This window comes from Galeopterus variegatus, unplaced genomic scaffold, assembly GCF_000696425.1.
Source record: "Galeopterus variegatus unplaced genomic scaffold, G_variegatus-3.0.2 Scaffold12731, whole genome shotgun sequence".
Lineage (NCBI taxonomy): Eukaryota > Metazoa > Chordata > Mammalia > Dermoptera > Cynocephalidae > Galeopterus > Galeopterus variegatus.
Window position 1 is genome coordinate 21,237 of NW_007738842.1, and position 13,629 is coordinate 34,865.

Here is a 13,629-nt window from a genome sequence, read left to right on the forward strand (position 1 = left end):
ACTGTATAGTTCTTTCCATTTCTGAGAGAAATGTCATAGGAATTTTGATGGGGATTGTTGCAAAATACACATCTGACAAAGGACTAATATCCAGAATATATAAGGAAGTCAAACAACTTTACAAGAAAAAAACAAGCAACCCAATCAAAAAATGGGCAAAAGAGCTAAGCAGGCATTTCTCTAAAGAAGATATACAAATGGCCAACAGTCATATGAAAAAATGCTCAACATCACTCAGCATCCGGGAAATGCAAATCAAAACCACACTGAGATACCATCTCACCCCAGTTAGGATGGCTAAAATCCAAAAGACGCTGAAAGATAAATGCTGGCGTGGTTGCAGAGAAAAAGGAACTCTCATACATTGTTGGTGGGAATGCAAAATGGTGCAACCCCTTTAGGGAATCTCTTGATAATTATTTTAAATCAGGAAAATTTGACTCGAATACATGGGGTGATGTTGAGCAAAACTTAATAATTTTAGTAGCAATAAAATATTTGACTCATTGAAAATAAGATGGAGCACGAAGTTAAAATCTTAACTGTTAACAAGATTATATTTATATTATAAAGATGCAACTATTTTTCTAACTTCACACAAAACATTGTAAGAAAAAGATTTCAATATTTGTTCTATATCTCCATAAATGTCTTTAAGGGGTTTTCTTAAAGTATTGTTTTTCTATACAGCTGTAATATGTGTCTGGTTACAGAAAATTTATCCAAAGTGTGGATAATTCTCACACTAACTTTTCATTGGAACAACATATGTAATGTTAGCATCTAGCTGCCTCTACTAGGAGTCATCACTATCGCCAATCTAACTGGAATCTAATTTCCATTTCCAAAAGAGATTAACAGGATTACAGAGGAAAAGCTTAGTTGTGGAAGTCTGAGGAGGCAGCTCTTGCCAAGTTCTGACACAGATGTGCTCTGAAGACAACCAAAACTCTTGGGGTAAACACACTCAGCTCACAGATACAAACTCAGTGGGCCCTAAGGAATAAAGATAAAATCTTTGATATTGGAAAATAAGAACTTTTGTAAGCAAACATATGTTTAAGAAGAAACTAGTACTCTATTTGTGGTGGACCTTAGCTATCTTCAAATAATAAGGCCTGATTTAATGTGCACCCTTCTCAAAGTACTGGCTTCCTTTGCAGCTATGGTGCCTTAATTAAGATTGTAATGAATGTGTCACATAACTTTGGAAACACTAAATAGCCACATGTTAAAGATATTAATGGATTCCAAGCTATTTGATACATTTGCAGCAACCCCAATTAAGATACAAATACTTTTGTTGTTGTTGTTGTTTGTTTGTTTGTTTTTAATGGGGAACTTGAAAAAAATGACAATCACAATGTAATCATATAGAGGAACACAAGAAAAATCTTAAGAGCCATGTAAGTATTTTCCCTACTAAATATTTAACGTATTTTAAAGCTACATGAATTAAAAGAATACAATGCTAGTATATAGTCAGATAGATTATAGAAATAGAAGAGAGAGTATATGTATTCATATATACTTTATATATAGTAGAATACCAAAAGAAATTAAATTGATTGGTTCTCATATCATACCTTAATATATACACTTAAAAATTTTAGAGGTAACACTAAAAATAGCAAAAGACTGTATAGCTTCCTAATCAGTAGAAAGAAAAAGAAAGAGAATTAAAAAAAAATTACTCCACAAAAGGCAGGAAAAAAGGAAAGTTTGTCAGTTGAAAATACAAAATAATATTGTAAAAATACATACAAATATATTAATAATTTTAATAAACATTAATAATAAAATAAAAAGAACAACGTACAAATATTTTTAAAATTTTAAGGATGTTTTATCATAAGGCTATAATCAAAAATTATACAACAGAATGAGAGTAATTGTAATGTAATGGAAAAAACTATAATTACTTGGATTAAAGACCAGGTATGTATTTACCATCAAACTATGTGTCCTAGACATATCTCTTTACTTTTCAGAGTCTTCTCTTCCTCACCTGTATGCTAGGGACAATATATACCTCACAGATATTTGAGATGATTGTTTTAAAAAAATGAAATGTAGCTAGTATAGTACCTCATTCATATAAAATAGGAATAAATCTTTAAAATTATCACCCAAATTTACTGTTGGTATGTGAACACAACCCAAATGAATGACCTGACTAATAGGGTTGTCCAATTTATAGATGATGTCTTTAGTTCTTTCTTTAGGCATAGCACGCATTTTCAAATACCAACTTCATTCTTTTAATAAGAGGAAAGGTTAAAAGTATTTGTGCAAATATGACATGCATTATCTTTAACAATTAGGCTCACAAAATTCTTTACTATTGTTGCCATTTTTTGAAAATAACTAAGATGATAAAACACCCATTTGGATGTACTAGTAATAAGTTGGGACGATTAGATATATAGCTGGGCTGGGGTTAGGGGACTTTATCTCTTTCTGTGTATATTGTAGTGCCTAGCGTATTTTTGATACCAAATGAATATTAATAATGAGAGTAGTATAATTTTAACTTAATTTTCTATGTAGACTACTGATGTAGCAGAAATTTCTGCTGAACTTTTTCTCCTATTACAAATTTTGAGTATTACTCCCAATTTATCCTTGTTATTCAATAAATCTATGTTCTCTAACAAATTTTTTAATATCTTCATACCTATGATTCCATCTATGAAATGAAGATAATTATACAGACATATTCAATTATTCAGTTCTCCAGAATGCTGAGAAACTTTATTCAAGTTAATTATGTGAAAGGTATTTCAAGTCCAGTCTATTATTAAATGTATTTATTTAATTTTGTGTAATATGACCTACCAATTATTTTTTAATATCTTCATACCTATGATTCCATCTATGAAATTAAGATAATTATACAGACATATTCAATTATTCAGTTCTCCAGAAAGCTGAGAAACTTTATTCAAGTTAATTATGTGAAAGGTACTTCAAGTCCAGTCTATTATTAAATGTATTTATTTAATTTTGTGTAATATGACCTACCAATTATACATGGCCACCACTGGAAGCCCCCTGCTCTCCCCTGTGGGAACGAGTGGGGTGCCAGAGGCCTCAATCCTGCCCCCCTTCCTCCTCCTTTCATCCCATTTCCTTCCCCTTTCCCCCTCCCCCTCCCTTCCAACTGCTCTGCAACAACTTCATAGAATGTAAAAAAATATTAATATTAATTTTAAAAAAAGAAAAAGAAAAGATACCAAAAAAGGACATGTTAATAAATGACACCCTCCTTTATTTGTCTGAGTTTTTCAAAAATGCAAAACAAGTATTATACTGTCCCACTGGAGCATAGCACTGTGACTTGCACCTAGTTGGCACTCCTTGCATGTTTGTTTTGTTCTTTGCATAGGAAAATGCAAGACAAGATCAGGCAAAAATGAAATAAATTGAGAACATACTGACACCCTCAAATAGCTGTCCAGGATTTAGAGGCCATATCTTAAATGGTTTGGACATCTGGTGAAGTAACACAAAAATAGAAACCACAGTAGGATTTTTTAAAACTTAAGTCAAAAGCAAGAGATCTAGAAGCAGCCCTTAAAATCCCTGTAGGAACATAATAAAAAAAGACTTTGAATAGAAGCCTTAAACTGAAAACTTCATATATACTATGGTAGTTTAAAAAGGTAAAGAAGTGTATGTCTCTTATAATATAATGGTCTTTGTTCTATGAGGTTACTTCAAAAAGTTCCTGAAAAAATAGAATCAAAAGACAATATGAATCTTTCTGTGAACATTTTGAAGTAACCTTGTAAATAGCTACAGGAATTACAAGATTCATAGGGATAAGTACCCACTTGCAAAACTATATGTAGTCAAACCCTGACTGTGTAGAAACTATTTTCTGCATATCCTTGTTGATATTTTTATGTTTCTCTATGGGTGAAATTGTCTGATTGAGTAAGACCTGTAACAGTCTGTTTTTCAGGCATTTCAGAAATTAAGACTTTCTTGGAAAAAAAATAACTGAAAATGCAAATAATATACATTAAGAACAATATGTATTACATAGATATAAATTAATTCACAAAAATTATAATTACAGTAATATCTGAGCAAAGATTCAAACTAGTAACTTTGACATGAGATGTAAACATAATGGTAAGATTCATTAAGTCTTAGTCCTAATCTACCTCTTTGCGGCTCTTTGGTTTGGCAGGTCTTCAATTTTTTGAAAGACATTGATGCTATATTTTAAGGTATAAAGTTCATCTTAGAATTTAATCGCCATCTGCAGCCCACTTAAAATCATGAACCATGATGTACTCTAACTTCAGCTATTAGAATTAGCACAGGACTTTTGCTTGTTTTTCTCATCTCTGTGTAGAGGAATGCAAATCTCAAAACAAGTAAAACAAAACAAAAACTAAATCTCTGAATTGTCAACAAATTAAATAAATTTTTTAAATGTGGAGAACGTCTGCAACTCACTGATCCATCTGTAACACTCCTACTAATTTGGTTTTGTTTTTATTTTAGAGGGTTTTTTTATTTTTTTATTTTTCTGTTTTGTCATATTTTTGGTGTCTTTGGGCTCCCCGCACCTTCCAGGCAGTGAAATGTAAAGGCTTGTAAGGATGTTTGAGCATGAACAATTGAACTGAAAAGAGACAAAATATTTTACCATTTTTCCCTAGAATAACATTTTCATGTTTCAGTGACTTCATGGTCTGTTTACACAGGGGCTTTGAAAAATATACCTTCTGAGGATGAGGGTGCGATGCACTTTATCAGCCATCTAACCAGCCAGAAATGTGCACACATGGAAGCAGAGCTGGCTTCGGAGTTAGTGATCAAGCTCCCTGACGTGAAGGGTGACTTAAAGAGATATATGTGTGTGTGTGTGTGTGTGTGTGTGTGTATTAATTTGGCATTCATCTATTTTTAAAAAATCTATAAATATTCATGGAAAATATTGGGAAAAATGTGACAGTGATAGAAGGTAGAGCATATTTTATTCTGTTCAGGCATCTGTAACAAATTATCATAGATTGGGTGGTTTAAACAACAGACATTTATTTCTCACAGATCTAGAGGCTGGGAAGTTCAAGATCAAGGTTCCTGTAGTTCTGGTGTCTGATAAGGGCCTTTGGTTCGCACATGGCTATCTGCTTTTTATGTCCTCACGTGGCCGAGAGTAGACAGCAGTCATATCTCTCATGTCTCCAATTTATTTTTGGTAATTCATCTTACAACTGAAAATTTGTACCCTTTGGCCAATATCTCCCCATTTCACCCCACCTTCTAGCCCTTTCTACTCTTTATTTTCATGAGTTTAGCTTTTTTAGATTTGTCTTTCTGCATCTGGCTTATTTCACTTAGCATAATGTCATCTGGGTTCATCCATGTTGTTGTAAATGACAGGACTTCCTTCTTTTATGAGGCTCCCCCACCTTCTAGCCCTTTCTACTCTTTATTTTCATGAGTTTAGCTTTTTTAGATTTGTCTTTCTGCATCTGGCTTATTTCACTTAGCGTAATGTCATCTGGGTTCATCCATGTTGTTGTAAATGACAGGACTTCCTTCTTTTATGAGGCTGAATAATATTCCATTGTGTATGTACTACATTTTCTTTATCTATTCATCCATTGAAGGACACTTAGGTTGTTTCCATATCTTGGCTATTTTAAATAATGCTGCAGTAAATATGGAAATGCAGATATCTCTTTGAGATAGTGATTTTATTTCCTTTGGATATATACTCAGAAGTGGAATTACTGGGTCATCTGGTATTTCTATTTTTTATCTTTAAAGAAAGTCCCATAACTATTTATCATAATGACTCTTCCAATTGAAATTCCCAGCAACAGTGTGCAGGGGTTCCCTTTTCTCCACATTTTCACCAAACAATTGTTATCTTTTGATATTTTTATAATAGCCATCCTAACAGGTGTGGGGTGATATTTAATTGTGGTTTACATTTCCCTGATGATTAGGGATATTGAGAATTTTTCATATGCCCGTTGGTCATTTATGTGTCTTCTTTGAAAAAATGAATATTCAGGTCCTTTGTTCATTTTGTAACTGGGTTATCTATTTTGTTTTTGTGTTTGTTGTTTGCTATTGAGGTTCTTATATATTTCGGATATTAACCCTTATTGGATATATGGTTTCCAAATATTTTCTCCCTTTTCATAGGTTGCCTTTTCATTTTGCTGGTTGTGTTGAAACTTTTTAGTTTTATGTGGTATTACTTGTTTATTTGTGCTTTTGCTGCCTGTGCTCATGGTGTCATAACCAAATATTATTGCTTAGACTCATGGAAAGGAGCTTTTTCTCCATGTTTTCTTCTAGGAGCTTTACAATTTCAGGTGTACATTTAAGACTTTAATCGATTTTGCATTGATTTTTGTGTGTACTTTAAGATAAGGATCAAGTTTTTTTGTTTGTTTGTTTGTTTGTTTTGCATGCAAATATCCAGTTTTCCCAACACCATTTGTTTAAGAGACTATCTTTTTCTGATTTTATATTTTTGGCACCTTTGTCAAAGATTAGTTGACTATACATGTGTGAGTTTATTTCTGGGCTTTCTATTCTGTTCTGTTGGTCTTCATGTCTGTTTTTATGCCAGTAGCATACTGTTTTAATTACTATAACCTTGTAATGTAATTTGAAATCACGTAGTGTAATGCCTACAGCTTTGTTATCCTTGTTCAAGATTGCTTTAGCTATTAAGGTCTTTTATCGTTCTATGAAAATTTTAGGGTTTTTTTTCTATTTCTGTGAAAAATACTGTTAGAATTTTGATGGGGATTGCATTGATTCTGTAAATGACTTTGGGTAGTATGGACATTTTAACATGTCCATTCTTAGAGTTGATATCATGTGTATTATTTTCATTAAAAATAAAATAATATTTCTATTTACTTAAAATAGTTTCAGCTATGTAAGTGCATCAAAAAATGAAAATGAAAATAATTTTTACATATCTCATTTATAAAATGTTTGCCTAATCAAGATCATTATTTTTAGGTTGAAGCCCTTTTTAAAAATAGTATCAAGAAATATTAATTTAAAAAACTTGTCTCTGGTAGTTTTGCCAGTCATGGTTGAAAGAGGGTGCAGGACTAATAGAGGCAACTGAATTTCAACCCAGCTTCTGAGAAGCAATTCTGACTACAAAGGATAGGCACTTCTGTGCAGCTGAGGAGCAGGAGCTTTGATGCTCTGGAACTGTAACAAACAACTTAGAGTAAATGAATCTGGCAGCAGGGTGCCTGGAGAAGTCCAGGAATCTCTCTGTGATGGTTTTCCTTGTTGTTACAGGACTAGTCTCATAAATGTTGTAGTAGGCACAGTGCTGTGTATTTTTGGTCTCGGTTATATTTTTCAAGGTGTTTACTGCATAAGAGTAAGCACTTTTATACTCTCTTTAAAATGGAGTTACTCTATTTGAATTGTCTAATAAAGGCAGAGTATCATTGTCTAAGGAGCTCATTTATTAGGCAACTAGGGCAAAATGCCATAGAGTGGTGGCTTTGACAACACACATTTATTTCTTACAGTTCTGGAGTCTGACAAGTAGAAGATAAAGGCAGATAACATTCTTGGTAAGAGCTCTCTTCTCGGTTTGTAGAAGGCCACCTTCTTGCTGTGTCCTCACATGGTGGTGAAAGAAAGCTCTGGTGTCTTACTGTTCTCAAAAAGGCCCTAATCCTATCATGAGAGCTTTACCCTTATGACTTCATTTAAACCTAATTACATCCCAAAGGCCCCTGCCTCCTAATACCAACATCTCGGGGGCTCAGCATTCAAAATATGAGTTTTGGGGATGGAGGGACACAAACATTCAGTCCATAACTCACTCATTCTATCTTTCTGTCTACATATCTATCATCTGTCCATTCATCCATCCATTTATCCATCTATCTTTCTCTATGTGTAGAACTAGAACAACAATATTTAAGTGGCTTCCATACATTATTTCATCTCATGCTTTCAAAAACTTTGAGGTAAGCAGCCATAGTAAAAGTACTGAGTTCACTGAGACTTTTGAAGATTGAGCCAACTATTCGTGATGACACAACCAGTAAATGGTGACGGTGGGAGTTCAACCCATACCTTCTCTGTCCTGCTCTCCTACCACCCACCTGTGCCCCCCCCACCAAATTGCTGATTCAATCCCAGCCACATTAGCTTACAGACTGTTCCCTGAGAAAGTAGGCATCCTTCCTCTGAGCCTTTGCAGTGATTATTCCCATTACCTGGAATGCTCTTTTCTCAGACATCTGACTCAATTGCCCCTTTTAGACTTCGTTCAAATTTCACCTCCCCAGAGAGACTTGTCCTTTCCACAGTTTAAATTGAAACTCCTTCTTCTCTCTTACCCACAATATCAATCCTCCATATACTGTTTTATTCCCCATAGCATTAATTACTGGATAATAACCAGATAATTTACACACATTTGCTGTTTCTTTTCTCTTCTCTAAATGGAATGTAGGTTCTACAAAGCCAGTAATTTGTCTTCTTGAAATTGACACTACTACCTACAATAGTCCACAGCTCATCTCAGATGGATATATTAAACTGACAAATAAGTGAATGAACTGCCTTCCAAATATTATGTGTATCTCCCAAAGTCATCTACCACTAATAAAAGTAGAATATGTATACACACACACACACACATTTGCCCAAGTCACTCATGTTCATTTATCCAAGCCAGATGGCTAGACTAGGCCTGGGCTTGTGCCTTCCAAATATTATGTGTATCTCCCAAAGTCATCTACCACTAATAAAAGTAGAATATGTATACACACACACACACACACACACACACACACACACATATTTGCCCAAGTCACTCATGTTCATTTATCCAAGCCAGATGGCTAGACTAGGCCTGGGCTTGTTCCCTACTTCACTTCTCTCTTGCTTTATCTCCTCACCATCCCCACTGTCAGCTCCTTTAGATCAGGAGCTCATTGATTCATTTATGTTTGTGTCACTGCAGAGTTTCCCATAAGCCCCGTTGACCCTGTTCTGACACCATTTAATTCCACCTTCTTACACAATCACAGGGATGTTTCTAAAATCTACATATAACCCCGTCATCTTTTTGATTACAATCCTTTCATGATTCCCTCTACTTTCAAGCACTCCATTGTGATACTCTGTATAACACTGTGCAGGTTCTGCCCCTGTTCAATCCTGCAGGTGCATCTCCCAGCTTTGCTTTAACACTTCAGCCACACCTGACCACCTGTCTAGTGTTCCACTGGCTGGTCATCACTCTTCCTTCCCCAGCTTTTCACATGCTACTGCTTTGACCCAGAAATAACCCTTCTGCACTTGACCCTTACCTCACCCTCCCCTTTGAAGGTGCGGTTCATTTCATGTCCCCCAGAAGTAGTTTATGTTCTTCATATCTGATCTCATTCTTTTAGTGAACACTTCTCCACTTGTAGTTTTTGGTCTAGTCATCTGTCTCCTCCACTATGTTGTAAACTCCTTCGGGGCAAGAGATGTTTTTCAACTCTGTATCTCTAGAGACTAGCACAGAGTATACAGTAGAATCATCACTGAATGGATTTTAAAAACTAAAATTATAAAGTGTGTTTTCCTACACACATCAGGCCTCCAGTGTGGTCAGAGTGGTGGTAGACAAGCATAGTGAGAAGAGGCAAGAGGGAGAGACATCTGCTTTCTCCCTGCTCTGGACTTCACATCTTCCCAGGGTGTCATCCCTGACACCCAATGCACAGAGACTAAGAACTCAGCACGTGCTGCCATAAAGGGAGGCTGCTTCTACCTCTTGATCACTGAAACACATAAAATTTTGCATAGAGTCAGAGAGTGAACACATCACCACTCACATACATCAATTCTTCCTCCGGAGTTTAGTCAAAGAGCAAAACACATGAGCAGAGGCAGATTCAAGAAGAAGATTTTTAGTATGCATCATCCGGAAAAGATAAGGGGCCATTGTGGTAGTTGGGTAAGGGGAAAGACAGAACCCTCCAAATAGCAGAAAGCATCCTGCCATTTCCAAGAGCAGGGAAAAATGGTCTAGAGCCTGGGTCAGCCTGGTTCCCAGTCAGAGCAGGGAGGCCACAGCTGATGATCCATACAGCTCTCTCCTCCTCTCCACAGCAGGAAGTCTCAAATCCAGCGTGGATCTGACTGGGATCATCTACCCCATGCCCTCCAGTATTCACACACAAGCACAGAACATATGTACACACACACAACATCCACACACACATACAACATACGCACAATGCACACACGCACACACAAACATTCCTTGAGGCATTGGGCCTCCAGCTTCTGTAGGAAGAGAGCAGGTTAAGTTCCACTTGAAGGGACTGAGCCCTTTCCTAGTAGAATGATGTCCTTTGGTTTGTGGAGGAAGACATCCTCCTTCTTTTTTGGGATCCATGACAGGAGAAAAGAATGGATTGGTGGCTTCTAAGACACCCTGGGCTGATGATGAGGCTGCCCCTGTGACTGCACACCATGCCTGTACCACAGGGACAGTTGCTCTGGCCAGGAGCCTCCAAACAGAACTATTTTATCAAGACTGCTGGCTCCTCCAAAGTCAGAAGGTGCACCCTGGCTGATTGGGATCCTGATGTTTTTACAGAAAGGGAGACTAAAAGTTCTCCCCACAAATGCATGGTGCTGTTTCCCATTGTACCACCTGTGCCTCTGTGAGGAGGGCCCCTGAAGCTCTTATGAATAGTGGGATTAGACAAGTCCTCTGACAAACATTTCTTCCTCATGGTGGTGGCTCCTCTAAGAGGGTGTAGAATATTTCTTCTGTTCAGGTGTGCCCAAGTTGCTCTGATGGAAGCAGGAGCACAAGGGCCTCCAGCTTTGCGTGTGGTAATGTCTACTGCCTGTGTTCGGGGCAGGTGGACCCCATGTGGTTGGTATGAAGGTGCAAGAAGTGGGTCCAAACCCAGAGATGGTGCTGGTGTTTGCAACCATAGTGGATGTGGTGAGGCCAGGTGAGCCCAGGAACTCTTACCATCCCATGTCGTCACACTGCCTGTGTTCTGGGCAGGTGGGCCCAAGGTGCCTAGAATGAAGGTGGCACTGGAAGTGTGTCCAAACTGGAAACTGGGTGTTCCAGTCAGTCCTGCCCCAAAGTTGATTTGTCTGGATATAGAACTGGGGCCTGGGGTGGTTTTGGTGATCCCAAAGCTCCCATCACCCATGTGGGTTGCAAGTCCCATAAAGGCCAGTGGGCCCAGAGTGGTGTTGGCAAATGATGAGGTACTGTCCCCAGGGCCAGCCATGCCACTGGCACCTCCAGAGCCAGAAGTCATGTCTTCGCTAATGGAGAAAGCACTTGGAGTGTTAGCAAAAGCAGGCTGGGTGCTGGCAGCTGGACCAAATGCAGACCATGGTGAAGTTGAACCTGCAAGACCGGGCTGCATGATGCTGCCACTAGGTGGCCGAGCTGAGGGGAAGTTAGGACCGTGGCTTGCGCTGGAGCTGGAGGATGCCCCAAAAGGAAAAAGCTGTGAGGTGCTGCCCCCGAGGGACCCCAAACATGGGCTGAGGGGTGACTGCTGGATTGACAGGATGGTTGTAAATTGCGGTCAGTCCCCTGACTGTGCGGGCCAACTGTTGGTGACTTGGGCTGGGGTTGTGCCGCCACTGGGTGGTGTGCTCCCAGAGTCAGGAAGAGTCTTGTTAAATGGGGTGTAGTTGTCACTGGAGATGGGGGGAGAGTGGAAGAGGACAGCCTTGGATGGAGGGGTGGTATCCATAGCCTCGGTGTCAAAGGCAGCCTTGGATGACATTATTTCAGAGGCTCTGCCTACCAAGCTGGAGGCGAATGCAGGAGCTGGGATGGGAAGGCCTGTAACAGCAGGGGCTCTGGGGAGAGAGGCTCTGTGCTGATGCCCAGTGGGGGCCCAAATGTGGGCTGAGGGGTGGTTTGTGGGCCACGGGGGGGGTGTTAAAAGTTGGGGTGGGGCAGGGGAGCTGCTGTGCAGGTAGGTGGGCTGGGGTTGTCTCCTGCCTGTGCAGAGTTCCTATGCCTCCCCCTGCAGTGGATTTGGTAAACTGGGAGCAAGCTCATATTGGAGGGTGGGGGAGATCTGAAGATTACAGCCGTGGAAGGGGGAGTAGTGTCCATGTCCACGACCTCAGGGTCCAGAGTAGGCTGCCGGGACACATGCGCAGATGTGTTGACTGTCATGGAGGATACTGTGGAAGGAATGGGATTGCTGGTGAATTCAAAGGTCCTGGTGGGAGGGATGGGAGGCGGGGTGGGGAAGGAAAGAGGAGAAGGGGAATATACACAGTGATAGGCGGGGATTCCATCACCCGTTATTGGCTGGGTAGGGAAGTTGGAGTCCGTGGTGGTGGTGGTGGGTAACTGGGACCTGCACAGTGCCTGTGGGCAGGAGCAGGGAGTCCGCAGTCTCTGCAGCAGGTGGGGAGGGCTGGCCTGAGGGGCGCTGGAGTCTGCCCTGGCCTCTGTCCCTTCCTGCAAGGCCTCTTCATCCTCCAAGATCCTGCTGTTCCCGCCACTCTCAGTGCTCTCCAAGGTGCTCTGGTCTTCCTCGTAGCTCTATGGGGAACCTTAGGAGGTGGGAGCAGCTCCTCTGGATGCCCCAGTAGGAGCAGCGGCATCGGCATCCCATGTTTCCTGTGGCAGGGCCTCTTCCCGGCAGCTGCAGGTGGAATGCAGCTCCTGGCTGGATTCTCCAGAGGCTTTGCTCCCTGTGGCTCCTTCCCCGGCATCAGTGAACCTGGGCAGCTGGGCTGATGCTCTTCCTCCTGCACTGCCTGGGCTGCCTTCTCTGGCAGCAGGAGGCCGCCTGGGGCTGGGCAGGGAACACTGCTTCCTCTGGATCAGGCCTCCCCAGAGACTGGCCACCTCCAGCAGGGCTGCCGTGAGGTGGGAACGACATGGCCTTCGGAGAGGCAGCTGGTGGCACACAGCTGTGCCCTGTCCCTCAAGTTGTTTCTTGAAGGCTTGGGCTGGATACTTCCCTCCAGTGGCCCAGGACTGCGAGCAGGGGGCCTAGGTGAGGTGGAAGCATGCCCGGTGCTGGGGGAAGCCGTCTTGTTAGAGTCCTGCCCTCCAGTCTGTCCGTGATCCTGCTCCTCCCTGGCCAGACCTTTTCTGGGTGCTTCTTGGGCCCTCACCTCAGTCTCCTTCAGGCAATGATGGGGCAGGACACTGGATGTCACCGGCTCCATGTGGGGACTTCCTTCTCGGGAAGTGAAGGCCGAGAAGGAACAAGGCCGGGGAGGAGGGATCACACGGAGCCCAAGGTCCGGCCATCAGGGAGCTGCGAGCAGACAGCACGGGCTTCTTCGGGGCGTCCCCCAGGATGGCCGGGGAAGGGTCCCCACAGAGGAGAAATTACCCCTCCTGATCAGGTAGTGCCTCCTGGGGTGACGGAAAAGCCACCTGACAGAGGCACCCTACCCGCTTCAGGCCGGGCTTCCTGCCGTCAGGGCCGAGGACAGGTGCAAGAGCCGCGGGGTGACCCCAGACAGCGGGAGAGGGTTCAGGCCGGGGACCTCGAGTGGCCGAGGACGGCGACGCCAGGGCCGGCAGCGGGAAGGAGACGAGGCTCCCTAAACCAGTCGCTGTGAGAGGCACAGACGGAGGGTCCG

General features: G+C 41.1%; 1 protein-coding gene across 1 annotated transcript; it reads right to left on the reverse strand.

Moving 5' to 3' along the window:
• Positions 1 to 12,855: 12,855 nt before the first annotated feature.
• LOC103581288 (nuclear pore-associated protein 1-like) lies at positions 12,856 to 13,206 on the reverse strand. The gene has a single exon (XM_008563163.1). It carries the CDS (start codon positions 13,204 to 13,206, stop codon positions 12,856 to 12,858), a length of 351 nt encoding a protein of 116 aa, XP_008561385.1.
• Between the last annotated feature and the right edge of the window lie 423 nt (positions 13,207 to 13,629).

Coding starts and splice junctions, on each gene's coding strand:
- LOC103581288 (XM_008563163.1), bottom strand. CDS start 13,206: ATGGAGCCGGTGACATCCAGTGTCCTGCCCCATCATTGCCTGAAGGAG.